This window comes from Dipodomys spectabilis, unplaced genomic scaffold (assembly GCF_019054845.1).
Source record: "Dipodomys spectabilis isolate Male_0828 unplaced genomic scaffold, ASM1905484v1 ptg000457l, whole genome shotgun sequence".
Taxonomy (NCBI): Eukaryota; Metazoa; Chordata; class Mammalia; order Rodentia; family Heteromyidae; genus Dipodomys; species Dipodomys spectabilis.
This window is the reverse complement of record NW_024871134.1, coordinates 973,375-999,663: the sequence shown is the minus strand read 5'-3', so window position 1 is coordinate 999,663 and position 26,289 is coordinate 973,375. Positions and strand designations below refer to the sequence as shown.

General features: G+C 33.7%; 1 protein-coding gene across 5 annotated transcripts in view; it reads left to right on the top strand.

The window, feature by feature from the left end:
• Fam135a (family with sequence similarity 135 member A) overlaps positions 1-26,289 on the top strand; it is a 72,921-nt gene that overhangs the window by 27,144 nt on the left and 19,488 nt on the right. For 2 of the 5 annotated variants that reach the window (XM_042668559.1, XM_042668558.1), the window contains 9 exons: positions 570-743; positions 2,198-2,324; positions 2,981-3,134; positions 7,161-7,241; positions 8,421-8,470; positions 14,006-14,161; positions 20,916-20,989; positions 22,337-22,491; positions 22,711-25,063. In XM_042668559.1, the coding sequence (XP_042524493.1) occupies positions 570-743; positions 2,198-2,324; positions 2,981-3,134; positions 7,161-7,241; positions 8,421-8,470; positions 14,006-14,161; positions 20,916-20,989; positions 22,337-22,491; positions 22,711-25,063 (3,324 nt within the window). The remainder of the gene's footprint in view (positions 1-569; positions 744-2,197; positions 2,325-2,980; positions 3,135-7,160; positions 7,242-8,420; positions 8,471-14,005; positions 14,162-20,915; positions 20,990-22,336; positions 22,492-22,710; positions 25,064-26,289) is intronic. The other 3 variants (XM_042668561.1, XM_042668560.1, XM_042668562.1) reach the window with 3 other exon arrangements.

Here is a 26,289-nt window from a genome sequence, read left to right as displayed (position 1 = left end):
TACAGCTCCCTGGGATCTTAAATTATATTTAGAAATAATTTTCATAACATTGTTTTTGTATGAGTACCTTTTAGTGACAAGCTAACCATAATAAAATGCCTTTCATTGTAATGAATAAGCAATGACTTAATTGCACAAAATTTTATACAATGAAAATAATTTGCTTTTCTTGAGGGATTTATTGCAATAGGGCTTGACTTCTGTTATATTGCAATTTTATATGCTTTATATACTAAAATTTACTTTAAGCTATAAGCTTCCTGTCTCCATTTAACCACCAAAAAGCTGGAAGTAGAGCTGTGGCTCAGTGGTAAAGCATTAGCCTTATAGCAAAAAAGCTGAGGAATAGTTTAGACCCTGAGTCCAGACTGTTAAGGCCAGCGCACGCGCGCGCGCACAGACACACACACACACACACACACACACACACACACACACACACACACACACACACAATCATTTTTACAAAAGGGAATTGGTTTAATATTTTAGTCAGTTGTAAGTAATCTGTAAAACCTTAGCCTTTGCTAAATATTTCATACTTACATGCAAATTCATTTTTTTAATAGGGCAGATGATCTGAATGCTTTACAACTAATAAGTAACAGAACTTTGAAGCTACACTTTAGTCTCTACAGAGGGATTCATCATCATGTTAATGTTATGTTTGATTATTTCCACCTTTCTGTGGTATCTGTTACAGTTCACGCGTCACTGGTTGCACTACATCAGCCACTAATAAGGTAAACTGAACTACTATCTTAGTTCTTATTAATTGAATGCCTTTCATTTTCCTGGTGAACACATATATTTTGATAAAGGCAGTTGAAAATTATTTACTAATAATTAAAAATTTTGTAATTGTTACATGTTTCTGATTTTATACAAAAGTTGCACAAAAATGATACAGTAATAAGATTCAGGAGCATGGAGCCATTTGATGAATAGCTTTTTTCTATTACAGAAGATGAAGCAAACGTTGTCAGTCCAAATGAGTTGACCAAGTTAAAAAAATAGTTTAGAAATAGCTATGTAGTATTGGTTCATCTATATCTATGAGGCTTTTTTGTCTCTTTTCTAGATAGGTTAATTTACCTCCTTAACTCATAATTGCTTTCTAAGACATTAACCAATTGTATAGATTTTTACTAAGATTATGTGACAGTTATTTCATGTACTGTTTTAGTTAAAAAAAATGTGTAATCATATAAATGGCTTGGGCTATTTTTTTCTGCCCCTTCCATGGGGAGACAAATTATTTTCAAACAATGCAAGAATATAATTCAAGCCTTCTACATAATAAAACATCGTTGGTACACTCTGCGCAGTAGATGGACTCTTCAGATAAGTAATTTATATGGAAATACTCCAATTGGTTTAATACTAATTTGATTCTGACAATTATTATAAGGAATGATGCTTAAAGGAGAGGACATAAGATTATTTATCAGAAAGCTTAAGTAGGTCAATTTGTATAATTGCTCTGAGAATTTATAGAAGCCTGATACCAGTGAACATTTAACCACAAGTAATAGCCTCTGGCTATTAATTATATTGTCTATATTATGTATTATATAGCCTCTGGCCTTTGATTATATTGTTTTAAAGACCATAATTGAGAACACTTTCCACTATGTTGCTCCCTGATCCTCTGTTGAGATCATCTTGACTCAATTGTTTTTATAGTGCAGAGCCAGGAATAAGATTGTCCTTGCCTTGCCTTCCTTATTCTATAATAAGATCTATAGTTGATTTTGTTGCCATCATTGTCTTTCCTATTAGGTCTTGTGAAGTTATACTCAGTTTCTACAGCATTAATAAATTGGAGAATATTTTTTTAACATAAAATTAATTTATAAACTTAAGTTTAAGTTTTGAAATAGATTAGTATATAATGAATTCCAAGGAAAACTTCATTGACACGTTATATTTATAAAAATATAACTCCAGAAATGTAATTCCCATGTGAATTACATATTAAGATTTAATGCCAGAAGTTTATTTTCTATTGTTTTCTAAATCTCTTCTTTTTTCCAGTTTTAATTTTTAAGTAACTGAAAAAATTAACAGAAACATGATGATACTATGGGACTCATACTCTTACAAAACACGTTTTTTTTGTAATATTTTCTTTTGTAAGTATCTCACCCTGAAATAGACTATTGAGACAGTAATATTGTACTTCTTATTTCTTCAGCTTCCCTCGCCCTGTGAAGACTACTTGGTTAAACAGAAATGCACCAGTACAAAACAAAGATTCTATGATTCCCACTCTGGAAAGTGTGGTTTTTGGCATTAACTACACAAGACAGTTATCACCAGATGTAAGAACTAGCTATGTTTGTCATCTTTTCCTTATTTTTTACCCTTTTTACTTAAAAGAAATACTTTAAACTATTTTATGTGTAGATGTGGTATTTCTTTCATTAATTATTTGAGATTAGCAACTTACAAACCTAATTAAATATGACCATAATTAATCTCTTAGTTACCCATTATGAAAGTCAACTTGATATTTCAAATATTTACCAAATTTAATGTATAGAAATCTTATATTTATTATCATCCTTGTTCTCTTAACAGAATAAGTAGAAATGTTCCAAAGGGGGTTTTAAAAACAATGACGAGTGTATTTCCAACTTAGAATAGTTCAAGTGTAGCCATTATTATGAAAGGAAATGGAGCTTGTATTATAAAATATAAAAATAAAGTGTCCTTCAGTCCAAAGTTAGTATGTATGGCATGTTACCAAAACAATTTAACCTGCTTGTTTATAAAAATGCAATGTAGCTGAAATTTCTACTGTCATATGTTATGTGTTTAAATTATGCATATGAACAACTTTGCAATATATTACTGAATTTTCCATATTTTAGAAATTGTCAAATATGTAGTTTTATGCTTCTTAATATTTTTAAGCCTCACGTGTAATATTTCTACATTTCTGATTTTAACAATTGACATTCTGTTCCTTCTTTAGGGCTGTAACTTCCTCATTGCAGACTCTTTCCTACACCATGCTTATCATTTTCATTATACACTCTGTGCCACTTTGCTACTGGCCTTCAAGGGATTGCACAGCTACTTCATTACGGTAACAGAAGAGATTCCCTCTTGTCAGAAACTAGAACTGGGTATGTGAAAATTAGCCAGATCTGCATTTCAATTCAAATCCTTTTCACTCTTCTGTTGCTATTTATCTCTACTAAAACTATTTTCTTTATACACGCTTCATTTTTATTTCTCCCTTAGTTCCATCTTTAGTTAGTCCTCGATAAACATTTTTTGAAATTTAAGGTTATTTGTTATAATGTTGAGATATAACTTCTTGGTGCCCAATTTGAAATGAGTCTTTTGAGTAGATAAAAGAATTTGCATGTAAATAAATTACCTATGAAATAGGAAAAAAGTCAGATTCTACTTCCAAATATTTAACAATCAAAATAGATTGTAGTTACTTGGAACATTTTTGCATACGTTTATATCACTTTAGGGAATAATAATATTACTCAATATTTTAACATTTTGGAAATTAAATCATTAAAAAAATCACACATCAGATTTAATCCAAAGTTAAATATCTACTTATATGTTATCATAATAAAAATCATACTGCCTTGATTTTGTATGCTATTTGTAGCTTGCAAATACCTCATTTCACAGAGGAGAAATGATTGGAGACGGCAATTTTTTAATCCAAACTTCATATGGTAGGTAGTTTTATTAGCTTTTATTTGCATATGGCAGCTTTAAAAACAGGGTATTATCTCTTCAGCGTAAGTTGTATCATTACATACTTAAGTAAGTCAGGAATTACTTTTATAGTTTTAGTTAACAGTAGCTGAGGGGGCAGTTCATGCCTGTAATTCTATTGCTTGGGAGACTGAAGCAGGAGGATTTTGAGTTCCTGAACAGCTGGGGTACATAGTGAGATCCTTACTTAGAAAACTTTTAAAATTTAACTAAAATGCTATTCTTTTTATATTGATCTGTTCCTCAAGAATTCCAATATTGGATCAACATCAGTATTGACTAAAATAGTAACTTACTGAAAGTAGTTCTTGGGTTTGAGCCTTTTAGGTTATAAATGTTGTGTTTGGTTATAAAGCAATCACAGTTGTAAAGATTTGGACCCCACTTCAATTCAACTGTGACAAATGCTGGATATTGTATTATATATTAATATTATATATTATTATATATTATATTATATCACTGCCTACTTATCAGGGGCTAGTCTTTTGAATTTGATTAGTTTCATTATATAATCAGTCCAGCTCACACTTTCTTCACCTGGTTAGACAGTGTCATGTGTCATTAACTGTTTACTTGATTCATTAATCCCCAAGTGTATACACATACACAAGCAGTAGGTACATGAGTTTTGTTTAGGGTTTTTTATGGCCATATATTGTGCCTTGTGTACTTAGAATCCCTCCATTTATTACCCTCAGAATATTTTTTTAGGAAATTGTTACCTTAGATGTAAATTATTTTAAATGTTTTGTGTAGGAAAGAATCATTTATAAAGCTAATTTATAGAGCTAATACATAGAGCTAATTTAGGCTATCACTTACCCTCAGTGGCACAATAATGTTTCAGATATTTTTAATTTGGTAAGTTGGAACTCAAAAACATTTTTTGTAAAATTATAAGTTTTGGCTAGGTTTGATATTACCAGGCCAAAAATTATTAAACCACAGTATTGAAGAAGGACAGTATCATTTTCCAGAAAAGTACTATTTATGAAGTGCAATGAAATAAAACTTAAAAACCATGTGATGATATCTCAAGAAAAGTTATTAGTAGTTTCAGTGTGGAATGCCATAGTAGAAATCAAGAAGCCATGGAACGTATTTCTGTTACTTACTTTACATCTAAGCACAGAATGTTTTCCTTTCTCAAGGGAAGGTAAGTTAGAAATGTAAGGACTGCATAATTCCTTAGACTTTTTATCAGCACCTGCTAAGTCAGGCACTGTGCTGGGTACTGGGGAAAGAAGACACCTCTGTCTTTAAGGAACTTTGACTCATCCCTCTCCTCTAACAGCAACAATAATAAAAAGCCAGCTCAGCTTGGGGGGTGAGCAGGAGAAACTCATCCAGTAAAACAAGGCTTCTTATGGCTTTAATATATGAGAAAGGATAATAAATATTTGTGTAAAGAAGGTATCTGTCTGCATAATACATTCAAGTAGATTTTACATCTAATATTTACAAATGAAAATCACATTACTGACATTTAACCTAGGAAAGAATATTTCCCAAAATTTAGTAAATTATTGAGTGCCAGTGGCTCACACCTGTAATCATAGGTTCCCACGAAGCTAAGATTTAAAAGATGGTAGTTGAAGTTCAGCTCAGGCAGCTAAGTACATGAGACTCCATCTCTAAAATAAGTAACAAATGGCAGGGCTGGATGTGGCTCACGTGGTAAAAAGCCAACAGAGTAAGCAAGCTAAGCCAAGTGAGACCCTGAGTTCAAATCCCTCCAATACTGAAAAAAAAAACAGCAAAAATGTAAGAATTATTGATAAAATTTGTAGTGAGTAATTAAAAAAAAGCATTGCTCTTTTCAAAGTCAAAACCCCTATGTCAAATAGTGTAGACAATGTTAGCACTTTTTTTAACTATTAATTTAACTTCAGCATGATTATTATTACATTCAGTTTTATTTTCAGAGATGAGGATGACTTTTATTTGTATAACTTTGAGCTTACATGTGTAATACAAACATTATAGTAAAAATGGCATATGATTTCAGAGATCAGTTTCCAAATGAATATAAATCATATTACAAATTATTTAAAATATTTCATCAGCAAACAAAATTCTTGAGAAAGCCCAGATTTCAGTTTTACATATGTAAATCATGGAATTATAGACTTAAAATTATTAGTTTCAGCCAGGCGCCAGTGGCTCATGCCTGTAATCCTAGCTACTCAGGAGGCCAAGATGTGAGGATCATGGTTCAAAGCCAGGCTGGGCAGGAAAGTCCATGAGACTCTTATCTCCAATAAACCACTAGAAAACTGGAAGTGGCACTGTGGCTCAAGTGGTAGGGTGCGCTTCTTGAGTGAAGAGCTGAGAGATAGCGCCCAGGCCCAGAGTTCAAGCCCCACAACCAACAACAACAACAAAAAGTATTAGTGCCTTACATATATATTTATTTAAAATATATTTGAATAAATGAATAGTTGAAATAGCATAGTACAGTTTTTATAACATGAAAACATTCCTATTTCTTGAAAAAGTTTAGCCATCAACACATAGCTTGTTTTGTAAGAATTAAAAAAAAATAAGACTCATTGATAATACTGTATCCTCTAAAACTTTTCTATACTACTTGTACTTTCTTTTTATTATGAATTTTACTTTATTCTTGAATTCCTTCTCTAGAAGAATATGTGAAAATGCTATTAACTATTTAAAATAAAGTGATTAGTTGCCTCTTAAACATTATCATATTCTTCAGATTTAATAATTAGGCCTAAAGTAGTTCTTGATTAGAAATTGTATTATGTGTCCTATTAAAATTTAAAATTCTTACATTCTACCATGCTTTAAAATTTTAGCTAAATTCTCTTCCCTCTTTAAAAAATAAAAACCTTAATTCTTTTCTGTTTTTTGCCTTTTTTCGTAGAAGAATGATGTACATTTTTTTTTTTTTTTTTTGGTGATAATATAGTTGAGTATTGGCTTGAGGCATTGAGCTCAACTAAAAATGAGAGTCAGGACTATAGGAATCTAGATTTTGGCAAGTCATAATATCTATTCTTATGAAAGGAGAAAACTGCACTTGCTGAGCTATTAGATTCCTGCTAGCCCTAAAACTCTTCATTCATAGAGCGGAGGTATGGCTCAAATGGTAGAGCACTGGCCTAGCATGTGGAAAAACCCATCTCTAGTTTTATAAGAAAAGGAAAGAGAAAAAGAAAAATTAAACATAATGAAATTGAAATAAGGTTTTGAGTGACACATTTAAATTACAAAAAACAAATATAAATTGAATGTACATCATTTGTAATTCTGATAAGCTAATTCACTAACTTTTCTATTAGATCAATACTAAGTCTCTTATTAACAAGTTGGAAAATTCTAGTAAATTTTGTTGTCTGAAGAGTATAGTAACTAGTGCTGTGTGCAATCCTTACAACTAGCCAAGGCCAACATGCAGGTCCTCTATGAGCGCCTTCTCAGAAGAAAACAGTCAAGAACCCAGAAAGACATCAGTACAGTAGGTATGTTTACAAATAGGCTAATTAAATCCCTTTAATCAGTATTAAATTTTGTTCAGTGTCAGATTTCATAAATGTATTTATTAATGTATCCCTACCACTTTTTTTTAAAACTTACCTTGTAGAATCAATTTGGCTTATAGATAATTTTAGATTAATTTCTTTATTGATTTGTAATATTGATTTTTTCTTCAAACTGGAAATGGTAATTAAAAAGATGTCTCTAGCATTTTCCATATTCTTTTGAGTGTCTCCAAAGACCACCATTTCTAAAGCAAGGATTGGCAAGATTGGCTGGCCAAGTGATATTGCCTTAAATTTGCTTAAAGTAATTATCTTTACATAGGTTTGTTTACAATGAAGTATGATTTAAAAACTAAACCTACTTTAATTCATTGCAGAAATAAATGTCTTTAGTATTTGGTTTTGGTATTTAAATTATAAATTATATATATATATTTTAAATGATGTTCCATATATTATATAAATCAGTATGTTTTGAAGATGGTTTAGTTAAGCTGGGTGCTGGTGGATTATGTCTGTAATTACAGCTATTTATTAGGCTAAGGTCAGAGGATCACTCTTCAAGGCAAGCTTGGGGAATAAAAGACAGTAAGATTCTATCTCTGATTAACTAGGGAAAAAGCCAGGCTGGAGGTATGGCTCAAGTGGTAGAGCACCAACAATGAACAAGAAACCCAAATAAGAGCTTGAGACACTAAGTTTGAGCTCAAAACTGCCAAAAATAAAAAGGCTTAGTTATACAGATAACTAACTTCTTAGGAATAAATTTTATAAAAAGTGGAGTACATAAATATAACATTAAATATTAAATAGGATATTATCAAATATTAACTGCAGTGAAAGCTGATTGTATGATTTGTTTTTCTAAGGCAGTTTTGCAAGTTACCTTACATACAGTTAATATTTTATTGACAGTGTTAACCTCTTACGAAAACTGGAGCACATACCATTATCAGAATGTCCAATAATTTCATAATTCTCTTACCTCATTAATGTGTATTTAACTAATGGAGAAATACTACTTTGAACTTTATTGAGAATAGCATAGGTATTTAGATATTGTGAGCTTTCTAAAGGGAATTTATGTACATAATTTCAAAGCTAGTTTTCAGGTCTAACCCTGAAATATTTCCTCTAATTACTTTTTATTCCTTACAGAGGAAATAGATGTAGAAGCTCGACTTGCTGAACTATGTGAAGAAGTTAAGGTACTTGACTTTTTAAAATTCACATTATCAAGTTATTTGAGTGATTTCTGTTTCCTATTCTAAGCATTTTGCTTAAGAAAACTTATTTATCTGAATTTGTAAAGATAAATTGGTTCACCATAGTGGGAGTAGACCACAATTTAGCTGATCAAAACTTGTTTTTCTGCAGCATAAAGTTAATTTAGCTTTTTAAAGGTATATTCTGCATATAAGTGAACTAGTAATGACAACTAACTGATGGAAATATACATTTTCTTTTATTAAAAGAATTTCTGGACAGATTTGTAAAATGACTTAAACTTGTATACAAGAACAACTTTTTTTTTGGGGGGTCCGGTCGTGGGGCCTGAACTCTGGGCCTGGACGCTGTTCCTCAGCTCTTCAGCTCAAGGCTAATACCACATGAGCCACAGCACCACTTCTGGCTTTTTTCTTTTTGCTTATGTGGTGCTGAGGAATCGAACCCAGGGCCTCATGAATGCAAGACAAGCGCTCTACTACTGAGCCACCTTCCCAGCCCCCAAAACAACTATTTTAATTCAACAAATCAGTTTGTGTCTCTGGTCACATTTTTCTAGTTCTTTCCTACAATCAAATTGAACAAGTCTTTTTTCATTCCTTCCCTCCCTTCCTCACTCTTTCCCTATCTCTCCCTTTCTCCCTTTCTTCTCTTCCTTTTACCAAGAAACAAAAAGTTTTTACTTTTTTAAGTTTAGTATTTTGTCTTGGTCAGCTACCTGAATGAAACAAACCAGAGGCATGAACCAGAAAAATTTGTATTTAGTTTGGTGTATGTTTTGCTGTAAATTTAAATGAGATTAGACTCCTTTGAAACAGATACTTACTTTCTCCTTAAAAACTGTACATATGCACTATACAAGTAATTTTGTATACTGTCCTAGAGTTTTGCCATACTTTAGATGATAAATCAGTGTTCTTGATACAGCTGTCCAAAAGAGCAGTAGTCAAGATGTGTGCAGTTTATATGAATAAAAATCTAGTGTTTCACTCAGTATTTGAAAAAATAAGTATATTATAAAATATTAAGGCTATTGGATTTATAAGTGGTAGGTAAACTTTGCTCCTTATACCGTACTACAGAAGCAATTCTAAATGGAACAAATATTTTAAAAAATGAAAGAAAGGAGGAGAGGTGAGCAAATGCAGTCATTATAATTAAATGTACATTATATAAGATGGAACTATATTCCTTGAGGGTACTGATGGGAGGAAGAAAAATGATAGGAGAATGATGGAAGAGATGGCACTGATTAGGATGCATTGTACTCATAACCTGACATGGAATTAAAATCACTTTGTATAACTACTTAATAAAATTTTAAAAAGGGCTGGGAAAGTGGCATGCAACAGGCCCTGGGTTCGATTCCTTAGCACCACATAAGCAGAAAAAGCTGGAAATGGCACTGTTGACCCAAGTGGTAGAATGCTAGCCTTGAGCTGAAGAGCTGAGGGACAGCGCCCAGGCCCAGAGTTCAGGCCCCATGACTGATAAAAAGAAAAAAAAAAATAAAAAGTAGGAATATAAGCAGTCCTATATTGGAATATGAAATGATTCCTTAGGGCTAATAGTAAAGGAAATAAATAAACTAAGATGCTGATTTGAAGCTTCCTTGAAATAAAATACACTAGCAGGGCGCTGGTGGCTCATGCCTGTAATCCTAGCTACTGAGGAGGCTGAGATCTGAGGATCACAGTTCAAAGCCAGCCCGGGTACAAGAGTCGGTGAGACTCTTATCTCTAATTAACCACTAGAAAACCGGAAGTGGTGCTGTGGCTCAAGTGGTAGAGCGCTGTCCTTGAGCTGAAGAGTGCAGGGATAGCGCCCAAGTCCAGAGATCAAGCCCCACGACCGCCCCCCCCCCCCCCAATACACTATAAAGTTGAAAGAAAGAAATAGATTGGAGAAGAATATTTGCATTATTTAAGAAAGATAAATGATTGATGCTCAAATTGTATAAGGAACTCCCACATATCAGTTTCAGAATGACAACTGTGAAAAGGGTTTTCCAGAGGCAGTGTGCAATTAGCAATTCTTTACTATTTTGGTAAAATAGGGAAATGTAGACTTAAATAAAGAATTACTGGGTGGGAATTGGTTGGCTGTTTTTGACTATGGTATTTGTAACTCTTGCAGGTAAGGATATAGGGAAATCAAGTGTCCATACAGCGTTGGTGATAGATGTTACTACAGTGTTATTTAGGTCAATTCATCAATCTGTTTTAAAATTGATTCTTAAATGCACATTTTTCTCTCACATGAATTTTTATATCTGTTTAGAATAGTATTCACATACAAATATGAGTTAAAGAATGACTTTTTTTCTTCTTTTTTGTTGGTCGAGGGGCTTGAACTCTGGACCTGGGCACTGTCCCTCAGCTTTTCAGCTCAAGGCGTGTGCTCTATCACTTGAGTCACAGCACCACTTCCAGTTTTCTGGTGGTTTATTGGAGATAAGAGTCTCACGGACTTTTCTGCCTGGGCTGGCTTTGAACCGTAGTCCTTAGATCTTGGCCTCCTGAGTAGCTAGGATTACAGGCGTGAACCACAGGAGCCCAGCCAGCAAGAATGACATTATTATAACTTCTGTTAACCATTTAAAAAATTGGGTTGATCACTACACACTGATAAAAATGACTTAACCCAGATTGTTTGCCGTGCTGTGGACTGAGCCTGTGGCTTTCCATGTGCTAGTCAAACTGTCTACCACTGAGCAGTATCCTAAATCCTCAGATATTTATTGATCTTTGACATCAGGTGCTGTTTTTATTCTGAAAGCTCTTCAAAATGTATTAATTGAAAAAATTTGCAGAAGGTGTTTTTATGTTTATAAAGGAAATCTAAAAGGTTATTTATTTGGTCATGCTTATGTGAATATATGAATTTTTTTAAGGAATATATTTTCCTAGTTTCTAATGTATGACAGAAAAATGGAAGAATGTGAAATGGAATTTTACTCTTCATATGCATTTAAATTTTTTAAGTAATCCATATGCATATTTTGCTAAAATGTTTTAGGTATACATTTAAATTTCAGCATCTGAATGGATATAAAATTTCCCATCAGCATCTTAGGTAAATTTTTGACAGTTGATCTAATAAAATACATGATGAAAATATCTAAAGAGTTATTAAACATCAATTTGAAAAAATGTATTCAGCAGTTTTATTTTGTTTTTGTGCCTGTATCAAGGCTCGAATTCAAGGTCTAGGTGCTGTTCATGAGCTTTTTTGCTCAAGCCTACCACTCTACTACTTGAGCCACAAGCTCCAATTCTAGCTTTTTTGCAAGTTTCTCGGTGATAAGAGTCTCGCAGACTTTCCTTCTGGGCTGGTTTCAAATCACCATACTTAGATCTCAGTATCCTGCATGGCTAGGACATACACCAGAACCTGTCTCCTAACATTTCTTTTATGCGAGGCCAGGGGCTTGAACTCAGGGCCTTGGTCACTAAGCTTTTTTGCTCTGCAAATCAAACCACACTTCCAGCTTTTTGCTAGTTAATTGCAGATAAGAGTCTGCTGGACTTTACTGCCTGGGCTAGCTTCAAATTTCAGCTCTCATATCTCAGGATCCTGGGTAGCTAGGATTACAGAGCTAAGCCACAGGCACTTGGCTTTACTCTAATACAGCTTAAAAATCATTGCCTGGAACAAAACATATTTACAGAGTCATCATATATTAACAAATCCCTATCTATCACATGTTGATTATATTAGCTTCCTTTTCCTGAGTTTGCCTGAAAATTTGTCTTTTTCTGTACTGAAGCTGATAATTCCTCATTCGTTCATTTGTTCACTCTGCAATAATACTTATTGAATTGCTACTATGTACTGGTAGTTACAAGGCACACTTGAAGCAAGTTTTATGTTTGGTTGTATTTTCTTTGTATATTATAAACATTTATTTAAACTTGTTGCAGTTTGAAATAAATTTCCAAAATATATGCTCAACAATAATCATTAAAATGTTTGCAGCATAAAAAAAAATGAATACTATACAATCATAATCCTTTTTAATAATTTTTTCTTAGTTTTGGCATTGTGCTATCTCAATCATAATCCCTTTTAAATAGTTTTTTCTTAGTTTGGGCATTGTGTTATCTCTCTGAGTTAGGAGAGATAAATGGGAAGTTTGGTTGATATAAAGGGGAATTATAAACTTAAACAAAAAGTAAAAATCATTTGTGATACTCAGCATTTGGGAGTGTGTGTGTGTGTGTGTGTATGTGTATACCTATTTTTAAAATATTTAAGTTCATATATATTCTAGTGGTTGAACTGCAGCCTTGAGCCAAAAAATCAATTGAGAATACAAAGCCCTGAGTTCAAGCCCTAGTACCAGCACCCAAAAAAGAGAAATTTAATTTATGGTCTTACTTATTCTTTGTTAAAAAAATACATATTCTGAATGATGGAAGGATGAGAATGACATTGATCAAAATATATTTTACACATAAATTGACATGTTGAATTGATGCCTCTTTGTGTAACTATTTGAAGATGATAGAAATGATTTAAAGTTGAAGTAGATAAACAGCTATGCTTATTCTGTCAATTCAAGCAAACCAGTTACACTGAGCAACTTCTTCATGTCATACAATTTTGTATTCATCTACATTAGTTTAAATGAACATATTAATAAATGAGATACTTTAACCCCTCATAATAGTGTTATAAACTGCTTTTTTTTACCGGCTTTTCTTGTTTCATCTATGAGCTTCTCAAATTAATCTTCCTAAAATGTATGCCCTCTAGAAAGAAAAAGAAGTGATCGATAACTTTGTAAAGGAGTTGCCCACAATTGGTGTAGAACCTGATAACATAGAAATGAGGAGGAAAAGCACTTCCAAAAGTTTTTCAGTCCTTTCTGAAGAGTTAAAGATATCTTAAGTACTTCATTTAGCTGATTGAGGATGAAAGTCTTACTAAGATCTTTCTGTGTTTCAAAAGTTTGTACAGCTTTCATCCTGCCTTATATACAATGTATTTAGAATTTCTAGTACTGTGGTGATAGATGTTGATCATCCTGTAGGGAATTATAATGGAGTATACCTATAATATCAGCTTATCATGAGGCAGAAATCAGAAGAATCAGGGTTAAAATCAGCCTTGGATAAAAGGTTATAAGACCAATAAAAAGCGTAGAAAGGTGGTAAACACCTGTTGACCTAGCTATACAGGAATCAAATAAGATTGTAGTCTAGGCCAGCCAAAGCATAAGTGTACAATCCTATTCAAAAATATAACAAGAAATATAAAAGATCTGGGGTTATGGCTCAAGTGGAAAAGGACCTGCCTAGTATGCTCAAGGACTTGAGTTCAAACTCTAGTACCAAAAAATAAATTAAATTGTGGAAAATTGCTATAGTTAAGTAGAAAATAATGTTTGTACACATCTATTTGATTTTTGAATAATAAACTTGCCTCTAAGTTAAAATCTCAGTAACATTGTATTTGATATGTTGCAGAAAGTCCTGGAAAGCACTGAATTTCTTTTTTTCTTGTCATTTCAGAAAATAGAAAATCCTGATGAACTTGCAGAGCTTATAAATATGAATCTTGCACAACTATGCTCACTTCTGATGGCTTTATGGGGACAATTTTTAGAAGTTATAACACTACATGAAGAACTGAGAATATTATTAGCACAAGAACACCATACCTTGAGGGTAAGCTAAAGGAAAGAAATGATAAGAGCATTTTAATAAGTATTATGTATCTTTAAATTTTTCTTAGGAATGGAAAACTTGCTTTTTATTTACTGTGTTGGTTAACCAGAGAGACATTTATCATTATTCCTGTTTGAATTCTGAAATTAGTAATATAAGATAGCTATAGATATGGTACCTTAGTTATAACCTTTGTTAGTGAAACGTACTACCCATAAAGGTGAATAATACATACAAATCAATGATTCAGGGTAACCCCAGAGTTCAAACAGGAATTGTAGTCAGGCCTCATTTTGGATAGAAATCAATAACTTAAGCACCCTTTCAAACTTAAGTGCAATGTCCCTCTCTCTTTCTCTACCTCTTTTCTCTTCTTCCTCACCTTACATAGGAGTATACATAGTGAACTTTGTTAAGTGGTTAGAGTAGGACTAGTATGGACATTATTATGTATAATTGCCTTTTTGTTTATTAACTCCATGTATTTTAAATTCTAGTCTTTGGTTACACTTTTTTTGCAAAGTGATTTTTTTTTTGTTATTTTTTTTACTGTGTGTATATTATCTTTTGGTGGACCAGTGTAGTGTATAATTTCAGTTTAGAAAAAAGCAGATACAGATAGAGTTCTTCTTGATATAATACATGTCTGTGATCATGGAAAAGGTGAGTTGTCAGTAAATGACAACTTTTCACAAGTGTGAAAAGCAAACTGTGGAATTCCCAAAATGTAGTTAAAAACTTAACAGAATTACAAAACTAGTACAAAGTTCTCAGTATAGTGTTATGAGAATCAGAAACTACCATTTAGAATATCTGCTTTATCATTCTCTTTTTCTACATAGATATATATAGATACAGATATAGATATAGCTCTATATAAAGACAGACTTTCTTCTTGAACCATTTGGATAGACATGATATCCTTTTATCTCTAAATATTTCAGCATATATTTCCTAAGAATAGTCATTCACTTACCATTACAGTGACTGTGTTTAGATAATTTGATACTTAAATATATGCTAAGTGGCTATGTGAACATTTATTTATCACATCAGTATTGAAGATTAATGTATAGGATATGGCCATATTTAGTTTTTATCAATTGTCTTTTATGTTCTTTCTTTTTTTTCTTATCCCAAACCAGGACTCAAATTCCATGTCTGATGCTTTTACTCATTAGTTGGCATTCTATTACCTGTACCACTCCTTTAACCTCTTATTGTGCTCTTTAAGACAGCTTTTTCCCTGTTGTCAAGATCAAGTTTGTGATCTCACATTACTTCAGTTTTAATGTCTGTATTGACCCATTTGATATGGGATTGTTTCTTGTATTTTCTTTGTCTTCCATGATTCTGACTTAAAAGAAGTCATTGATCAATATCTTATCAGTTTGGATATGTTTTTTTTCCCCTAGTGATTTGTTTAAAATTATAAGCCAAGTGCTCGTGACTCAGGCCTATAATCCTAGCTACTCAGGAAACTGAGATCTGAAGATCAGTTTTAAGCCAGTGTAGGCAGGAACGTCCATGAGATTCTTATCTCCATTTAACCACTAAGATTCTGAGGTAAAGTGGTAGAGTATTAGCCTTGAGTTGATAAGCTCAGAGACATTGCCTAGTCTCTGAGTTCAAGTCCTCTTCAAAGATCTTTTTAATATCTGCCAGGTCCATATGTTTTCCAGTGTTTCATCACTGATAATTGCTTTTTCTCTTTTTTTCTTGATTGGTCTTACCAGAAATTTGCTATTTTACTATTTTTTCAAAGAACTACCTTTGTATGTTATTACTTCTTATTTATTTGTTTATTTATTGTGCTGGTCCTGGGGCTTTATATCAGAGCCTGGGCTCTGTCCCTGAGTTTTTATGCTCAAGGCTAGCACTCCATCACTAAAGACACACTGGAGATAAGAGGACCTTCTAGAACCATGACGAACCATTTCTCTCAGATCTCAGCCTCCTAAGTAGTAGCTAGGATTATAGGCTTAAGCCACCAACTCCTGGAAATTATAATTTTTCTTGTGTGATTTATTTTGTTTTGTTTCTACGTTGTAGTAATCAGGCTTATCATGTTGAATGCTATGGTTTTTTTGAGAGCTGTTTCTTAGAAGTCCTTTATTAAAAACAGTACTCTCTAAAGGACCAAGACAAAGAGGTTCTATAGAGGATCAAGTAGTATAATCACAGACTCCAACTCACTAATGTTCTGGCTTCGTCTTAGTATAGTAATTTAGAATGGAATAATAGTGAATGGATAGGTATTTTCCAGCCATTTTTCAGTAATATTTTTACTACCCAGATTTTGAACATTGATGATTGTTGGAATATTAATATTATCAGCAGTATAGCCAGCTTTCAAATTAAGTTAAATTGGCACTGATAAGCAATAAAACATCTCACTGATTCTTTTGAAGATATAGGATTAGATCAGTACTCAGGTGACTGAGTTTATATTACGACCTCAGAGACAATTTCCTTGAAGAGTAATTATCAGGATATGGGATTAGCAGCCTAAACTTCTATCCTGTAGAACAGGGTCAGCAATCTGTTAGGGGCCAAACAATAAACATTTTGTGTTTTCAAGAGTCATGTGTCTGAGTCACAACTACTCATCTTTATTGTTTTATATAATAAAGACAGACAAGACAACTTGTAAATTAAGTGAGCATGGCTTTGTTAATAAAGCTATTTACCAAAAGAGGATGTAGTGCTGATTTGGCTTTTGGACTATGTAGCTTACCAATTCCAGATGACAACTCCTCATGAGTTTCCACAAATAATTTTTTTTTTCTTTTTGGTGGGTCATGGGGCTTGAACTCAGGACCTAGGCACTGTCCCTGAGATCTTTTGCTCAAACTAGACCTCTACCATTTTGAGCCACAGTTCCACTTCCAGTTTTCTGGTAGTTTAGAGATTAGAGTCTCATGAACTTTTCTACCGAGGTTGGCTTTCAACCTTAATCCTCAGATCTCAGCTTCCTGATTACAGGTGTGGGCTACCAGCGCCTTGGCTAGTAAAAATCTTTTTGAAGTCAAAGTTTATTTTAGAATCCAGTATAAGTAAAAGCCAATAGAAATGTGGAAAAAGTACTTTTCTCAATGTTTTTTAGAACTGTATTTTTAATAGAGGAAAAATAGTTCTATTTTTCTGTTAATATGTAGTCCCATCTTCATGGAAGTTTTGGAAGGAGAATGATAGCAAATATTCAAGATAACTTTATAACATGACATCTTGTGGTGATGAAGCTTTGCAGAATAGAGTAGAAGCAAAATGGTAAACTTCAGCACCAGAGAAAGGCTGGTGAACATAAATTTGAGACACAGGAGGAGACCCAAGACAAGAGTGAGATACCAAAGAAACCAAAAGATACCATTTTACCTAGAGTTTCCGTTTTCTCACTCTTAAGAATTAAGAAAAGGTAATTCAAGTATGATAAAATGCCTACTGTTACTTAAACGGGAATAATAAGCTTTTCCCTGCTTTCCAGTTTTTCAATTCAGCAGTAACTTTGCTTATAAAATGTCTTGGTATTCTTACAATACAAGGCTAAATTTACAGTAACCAAAATAACCCAAAGGTCAGTTGTGTTTGTACAGGGATAGACTGTGCCATGACAAATTATATAGATTGTTTAAGAATGTATTCAGAAGTAGCACAGTTGAACTTAGCCATAGAAATGAACCTTTGATAGGAAATCTTTCCTTACTGGCTTGAAAACAGGCTGAGTTAGACCGAGAAGAATTGGGTTGAATTAAATCTGTAATTTAGTAAGTTAATTTAATATTGGTTCAAAATATTATTTGTTATTGATTCTAAGAGTACAAGTTTTCTGACTCATCTAATGTTGAATATGCCACATATAGATTGGTTAAAGGAGAAATACTGTAATAAATGTGCTTGTTTTCTCTAAAGGAAGTCTGTATCTTCCAAAAATGTACAAAATCTTCCCTTTATCTCTGTCTCTAAGACTTTTCCCAATACAAATATCTTAGAAAAGATAGCCTGTAACGAAGAAGGTCAGTGCTGGGTGAATTTGATTAAAGTACATTATTTTCATATATGGAAATAACCCAACAAAACCCCTTTGTAAAATTAATATAAGTTAATTAAAAAATGGAGAAATGCAACGGAAATGTGGAGAAGTGCTTCTCACTTGTATGTCTTAGAGCAAACATGTTTCCACTGTGGTTTTATTTCTCCCCAGGAATTTTGTTTGTTTGATTTTTTTTTGTCGGTCATGGGGCCTGAACTCTGGGTCTTGGGGCGCTGTCCCTCAGCTCTTCAGCTCAAGGCTAGCCCTCTACCAGTTGAGCCATAGTGCCACTTGCGGCTTTTTTTTTTTCTGCCTATGTGGTACTGAGGAATCGAACCCAAGGCCTCATGCATGCGAGGCGAGCACTCTACCACTGAGCCAACTTCCCAGCCCCATTTCCCCAGGAATTTCACTAATTTTTATTTCTAGTGCTTCCAAAAATATCCCTTGAAGTATTATAATGTATCTAATGTTAATTAGAACTTGTGCCTGGGATTTTTTTTTTTTTTTTTTTGGTCAGTCGTGGGGCCCGAACTCTGGGCTTGGGCACCATCCCTCAGCTCTTCAGCTCAAGGCTAGAACTTTACCACTTGAGCCACAGGGCCATTTCCAGCTTTTTCTGCTTATGTGGTGCTGAGGAATTGAACCCAGGCCTCATGCATGCAAGGCAAGCACTCTACCATTGAGATTTGGTTTTTTTGTTGTTGTTGTTTGGTTTGTAATACTAGGGCTTGAACTTGTTCATGTTAGACAAATGCTCTACCTTTTGAGCCCTCAGCCTAAAGTTTTATAGAAAGAAGACTTTCTTAGAGAAAGAAACCTTAAAAAAAATATTTGGTTTGTCTCCATGCTTGAAAGTGGTACTATAAAACTTTATCTGAAACTGTTTGCTTACATACCTTTTTCATTTATTTGGGTTATATACCTAGGAATTGAATTACTGGGGTATATAACTGCTTAACTTCATGAGGAACCTCCAAACTTTTCCACATTTTACATTTTCAAAGGCAGTGGAAAAGGGTCTTCTAATTTCTCCACATCCTTGCCAAAACTTGTTATTTTCTTCATTTTTTTAATGGTCAGCCTAACAAGTGGGAGATTGTATTAAATTATGGTTTTGGTTTGCATTTCCACCAGTGACTAATGACTTTGGATACCCTTTAAGTGCTTATTGGATATTTGTATCTTTTCTTTAGAGAAATGTATGTTATATATTCAAGTCATTCTGTAAATATATTCAGGTTTTCTTATATAATTCTGTTCTTTGTCTCTTAGTCATTGAGTTTTAGAACTTCTTTATATATTCTGGAAATTAAGTCATTATTGTTTGTATGACTTACAAATACTTTTTCTTCTGTAGATTGTTTTTAACTTTTTACTTATTATTTATTTTATGTGCTGGTAATGGGGCTTGAACTCAGGGCCTGCTTGCTGTCCGTTGATGTTTTTGCTCAAACTTGGTGCTCTAACACTTGAGCTACAGCTTCACTTCTGGCTTGTGAGTGGTTAATTGCAGATTAGAGTCTCATAGACTTTCTGCCTTGGGCTTGCTTCAAATCACTATCCTCAGATCTCAGCTTCTTGAGTAGCTAGGAACACAAGTGTTAGCCATTGGCGTCTGGCTTTCTTTTCACTTTTTTGATAGTGTCCTGTAATGCATAGGATAGCAGGATAGGCAGCAAACACTAAAATTTATCCCCTCCCTCCCAATAAAAAGGATCCAGTAAAGGTACAGATACATTCAGCAGTTATTTTTATGGTTAAATTTATAAAGGGTATGACTTAACCCTTATTCATTTGGAGATATTATTGTGCTTAAAACTATATTAATACATTTGCCTTGCAATGGGAGAAAAAATAATCTTTTAAACCTGAATTTATTTTGTATATTTCTGTTACAGTATACTCTCATGACTGATTTTAATATATATTTTAGACTTTTAGAATATTGATGGTGCTCAGATTTAGGACAGAAACTGTATTTATTAAATCTAAATTTTTCTAACTGATATAAGAGTCTAATTGTCATTGGAAAGTTTTGGTAGCCAACCACTATATAGGAATTTCTGTTACTTTAGAAAATGACTTTGTACACTTTCCTCACTCCATAAGCAATCACTATGCTGATTTCTATGACCATTGTATCTATTTTTAAAACCTATATAAATAAAACTTATTTTCACTCTATGATTTTTTGAAGTTTATGTTGCTTTTGTATACCAGTCATTTATTTTTATTTCTGAATAGTATTGTATTGTAGGGTATTTCAAAATTTATTTGTCTGTTGATGATTTGTTTCCCTTTATTTGGTTATTCTGAGTGAAGATGCTCCGAATATTCTTCTGTCAATATTTCTTGTCTCTGAGTGCTTGTAATCCTAGCTACTTAGGAGGCTGAGGTGTTAAGGTTATGGTTCGAAGACAGCTCAAGAAGAAAGTTTGTGAGACTCTTCTCTCCATTTAACCACCAAAAGCCAAGTAGTAGTCTTTTTGTGGACCAACCCCAGGACCAGCAACAAAAAGAAAAAGAAGCATATATGTGCTTCTTGTGTGTGTGTGTGTGTGTGTGTGTGTGTGTGTGTGTGTGTGTATACATACATACATACATACATACATACATACATATATATATATATATATATATATATATGCTTCTTTCCCTATTATAAACCAGATTGACTTTGAATGTTCCATGTTATTAATAATGCCCTTTGGGAATTTTTAGGTTCGCAGATTTTCTGAGGCTTTCTTTTGCTTTGAACATCCTAGAGAAGCTGCGATTGCATTCCAGGAACTTCAGTGAGTAGCATAAATCCACAATTAAGATGACATTTCTTTTTGCCTAAGATGTATACCAGAATTTATTAAGGACTGAATACACAGAATTTAAAAATAAATTTTGAAATCTGTTCATTAATTATTTTGGGTTTAATCTTGTGAATTACTTCACAAAAGCCCCATACTTTACATAATAATACAATGTATTTCCCCTGTCTCCCCTTATATCAGATTTACTATAACCTCAATTATCCCATTCAGTTCTTATCCCAGCTTTTCATTGGGCCATTTTGTTCTATATTTTCACAGGTCATAATCTCTTACATGCATCATTTTTATTACAGATTTCCATAAGTAGCCTGATTGACATTTCCTTCTGTTATATGACTGATTTATAGTTAGAATGTCCAGGAAAAATGTCCTCTCTTTTCATCCTGAGCATATTTATGTATGATTTTCTTTGGCTTTAAGAAATATTTTGAGGACATTATACTGAGTAAAAGAAGGCAGACCTAAAAAAATGAATACTGTATAGTGTTTGTATATATGAAGATATGGAAGAAGCAAAACTATGGTGAAAAAAAAAATCAAAGCAGTTGTCCTTTTCCAGTTGCCTTGTGCTAGGAAATTGAGAAAGACAAGACATAAGGGAACTCTTGAGTAGATAGAACTGTTTCGTGTATTTATTTGTCAAAATCATACAGCTAAGAATTATATATTTTAGTTCTAATAAGCTGTACTTCCTGAAAGCACCATAAACAATGACAGAATGTGTAGATTGGTAGTAAATATTAAGATACACATAAATAAGAATGGTAAGTGTTCGTATCCTGGGTGATGGGCCCCTGAAATTTTGTATTGCATTTTGTTTTTGTTTGAAATTTCCCATAAGAACGTATCATGTCAAAAAAACCCAATAATATTCATTTTGTGTTAGTCATATGCCTGTTGTAAAAATAGCTATTTTACTTGTGTTAAGTAAAGCAACCACAATGGAGCCCACCTTTTCCTAGTGTTCTCAACAAATAATCAGTAGGCATCAAGATTCTGGGACATGCTATTCACAGTCAAGCTCACAGTCAATTGTGAAGCTCACAGTCAATAATCATAAATACCTTGAAATAACAAATGAACTTATAGAAGAATAGAAATAATGTGTAACAGACCATAAATCGATGTCAGCTTATTGTCAACAAACCATAATTTTCATTTAACCTGGTCTTATCTCTGTCCAAGAAGCTCTTTCATAAGGGGGTTATATTTTAAGGTAAAGGAATAGGAATGGTGGGGGAAGAGAACAGGGTAGATTGTAAAGTGGAGTTGGGTATGATTTTTTTATTACAGTCTGACTTAAGAAATATTTTTCAGTGCTCAGAGTCATCTACAGATGTGCACCGCTATCAAAACCACTTCCTTCTGCAGTTCTCTTCCACCCCTACCTATTGAATGTAGTGAATTAGATGGAGATCTCAATTCATTACCTATAATCTTTGAAGATAGGTATTTAGATTCAGTTATTGAAGGTAAGTATAACCTCACTAAAATATATAAGCCACATATATCATTTTCAGTATATTCTTTCAAATATACATAAAACCATTCCCTACAATGAAACAAATTATCCCTCCAGTTTTATGTATTTTTGAGGATACTTTAGAAAGTTATAGTTAGACAAACTAGTTTTAATCATATGAGTTCTCATCCTTGTTGTAAACATGAATCTTTCTTTCTTTGGATAAAAGACTTAGATGCACCCTGGATGGGAATCCAGAATCTTCAGAGATCAGAGTCCAGTAAAATGGATAAACATGAGACTGAAGAAAGCTCTGTAGCAGGACTTTCTAGCCCAGAGTTGAAGGTCAGAACTGCTGGTGCCTCCAGTGTTTGGTATACAGAAGGTGAAAAACAGCTAACAAAATCTCTAAAAACAAAGAATGAAGAATCAAATAAATCCAAGGTTAAGGTCACTAAGCTCATAAAAACTATGAGACCAGAAAATACAAAAAAATTAATAAAACAGAACTCTAAAGATTCTGTGGTTTTGGTAGGCTACAAATGTTTGAAAAATACACCATCAAATGATCTAACTAAGTGCTATGAAGGCAACCGTTCACATAGTCAGAAGGAAGGTCTGGATCCCACAATATGTGGATATAATTTTGACCCAAAGACCTACGCCAGACAGACAAGCAAAAAAGAAGCTAGTTATTTGCCAACTAATACAGAGAGAACTGAACAAAAGTCTCCAGATACTGAAAATATGCAAGCAGACCCATTCAATCCTTTGAACTCTGGAAGCCTAAATCTTTGTGCAAATTTGTCCATTTCAGGTAAACTTGTTATCTGCCAGGATGATAGTGAAACTACACCCACGGAACAAAACCTGGCATCCAGAAGCTCATCAGATGAATGCCATGGTCATCAAACAGCCCCACCTTCAGAAGTTAGAACTCTTGAAGTGAACCCCAGTGATAAAGATCCTTTCAGTGGGGAGAAAATAACTGTTAAAATAGGACCTTGGACAGAGCTTCAACAAGATGAACTATTTGTGGATAATTTACTGCCCAACTTTGAGTCCTTAGAATCTAATGGTAAATCCAAGTATATAGAAGTAACAGTTGAAAAGGAAGCTTTGCAGGAAGCAAAGTACCATTCTGTTGGAGAGTCATTAGCTAAATTAAGAAATAATCCACCTGCTTCTTCTACAAAAGAATATCATGTTGTAGTAAGTGGAGATACAATTAAGTTACCAGATATGAATGCCACATATGCTTCTTCTAGATTTTCAGATTCAGGTGTTGAAAGTGAACCAAGTTCTTTTGCAACCCATCCAAACCCCGAGATAGTCTTTGAAACTGCACAAGGTCAAGGTCCTTTCAGTGAAAGATTATTTCCTCAGCTTTTGGTGAAACCTGATTATAACGTAAAATTTTCATTAGGAAGTCATTGCACTGAGAGTACAAGTGCTTTAAGCGAGATACAGTCATCGTTGACATCTATAAACTCTCTACCTTCTGATGATGAATTGTCACCTGATGAAAATTCTAAGAAATCTATTATATCTGAATGTCATCTCTTAGATAGCAAAACTGTACTAAGTCTAGGAACAATTGATATACAAAAATGTGATACTAAAAAGTCAAGTATTATTTTGCAACAGCAATGTGTTGTATTTTCAGGGCATTTGGACAGTGAAACTTCAACAATACATTCCTCAAATGCAAGTACTAAAGACCCTTTCCAACTTGTCTTTTCAGATAAAGATAGTTCCAGTGGTGTGAAAAGTAGTTGCAACTCCAAACCTAATGTGGATACTATTTATAAAGACTCCCAGAGTCCTGATAAGCCTAGTAACTTTTCAGGAACAGCAATTGCATTAAATACAAAGCTGATTCCATTGGGTACTGCTTGTGTTGTGTCAGGTTCCATTTCTACTAGTGGAGAGGTTAGTGATGGTAGAACTGTGGAAAGAAAAAGTAATGATCTATTAGATCTCAAACAAATTTATTCAGAAGCCCCAGCTGTCGAAAGTGAAACTCATATGAGTGTGAGTGAGCCTTTTTCAGCCAGTGCTGATATAGTAAAGCAAGGGCTTGTAGAAAATTATTTTGGCTCTCAGAGCAGTACATGTATTTCTGATGCACATGCTGTTACCATCTGCAATTCTGATAGCTCTTGGAAGGAAACTTGTGAAAATGGAAATAGTAATCTTCAGCAGGAACAGGGCAAAGAGGATGAGGAGGAAGAACAGGATCAAGAACTGGTTCAAAATGGGTATTATGAAGAAACACATTATCCAACTTTAGATGGAACAGGAAGTGATCGCTATACAGGCAGAGATGCTGAAGCAGAAGAAGGATTTGGAAAATCTGAAAAAGCAGATAGTGATTATCCAAGGGATGGGATGAATATTCCTACTGTTTGTACTTCTGGGTGTTTGTCTTTTCCATCTGTACCACGAGAGTCTCCTTGTAGTCTTAAATATTCTTCTAAAAGTAAATTTGATGCCATTACAAAGCAGCCACGCAGCATTCCTTACAACTTCACATCTTCAATTTCGTGGTATGAAAATTCATCAAAACCTCAAATACAAGCGTAAGTAATGGAGCTCAATAGTATCCTCTATTAAGTATTTATATAACATCATAACTAATGTTTTCTCTATATCAAGTTCTCCTTTGATTATCATAAATGGATATTGGACACAATATAGATATACCCACTGTTTCCAAATGGTCTTTTCTGTAGTCTAGACATTCCTGATACAAATTTTCCATGGTCATTTTATGGTAAAACAACAGAATGGAGCTAAAACTTTGTTTTCTTCTGTATCTTCTCTCTCCCATTAACTTGTAGACAAAAGCTGTGTATCATAAGTACAGCTAAGAAATAGAGACAATATTACATAAGTAGTAAGTAGGTAGAAACTTCTTATACCTATTGGACCCTAATTGCTTCCGTTGTCAGTCATTTCCAGAATTGATATTTCATGAAATAGTGAAATACCTGTAAAAATTGGGGATGATAGAGATTTACTTGCATGCACTGATTCTCAATGTATCTTACTGCTTCTCCACAGACCAGATTACAAAATTTGCATTTAGAAGTCTGGGCCTGTTTACAGTAGATTTTTAAAGTTCATAAATTATTCTGATTTTGGGCTTGGAAGGTGACTCAGTGGTAGAGTGCTTGCCTTGCATGATGAGGCCCTGGGTTCGATTCCTCAGCACCACATAAGCAGAAAAAACCAGAAATGGTGCTGTGGCTCAAGTTGTAGAGCGCTAGTCTTGAGCTGAAGAGCCAAGGGACAGTGTCCAGGCCCAGAGTTCAGGCTCCAACCAACAAGGACAAGAAAATATTCTGATTTACATATAAAGTCTCTAGAGCCTAAAGCTAATGAGATCATCACAATAACAATTGTCAATTACAATATGCTAACTATACCACCCCACTGGATACATCTCAGGGTCTCTGGGTCATCAAAATTCAATAGTCAGATGTATATTATTAAGGTGAGCCCACATATGTTTATGATTGTTACAACTAAATATTCCTAATTGGGAGGTAGAGGTAGGAGGATTACAAGTTTGATACCTACATAAAGTTAGTGAGACTGATCTGAGAAACAAAACCCCAAAAAGCCTTTTGGTAGAGCACTTGTCCAACATGCTGCTTGAGGTCCTGACTATAATCCCTAATTTCTCCTCTCTCTCTCTCTCTCTCTCTCTCTCTCTCTCTCTCTCTCTCTCTCTCTCTCTGTCTCTCTCTCTCTCTCTCTCTCTCTCTCTCTCTCTCTGTCACACACATACGTACACACATAC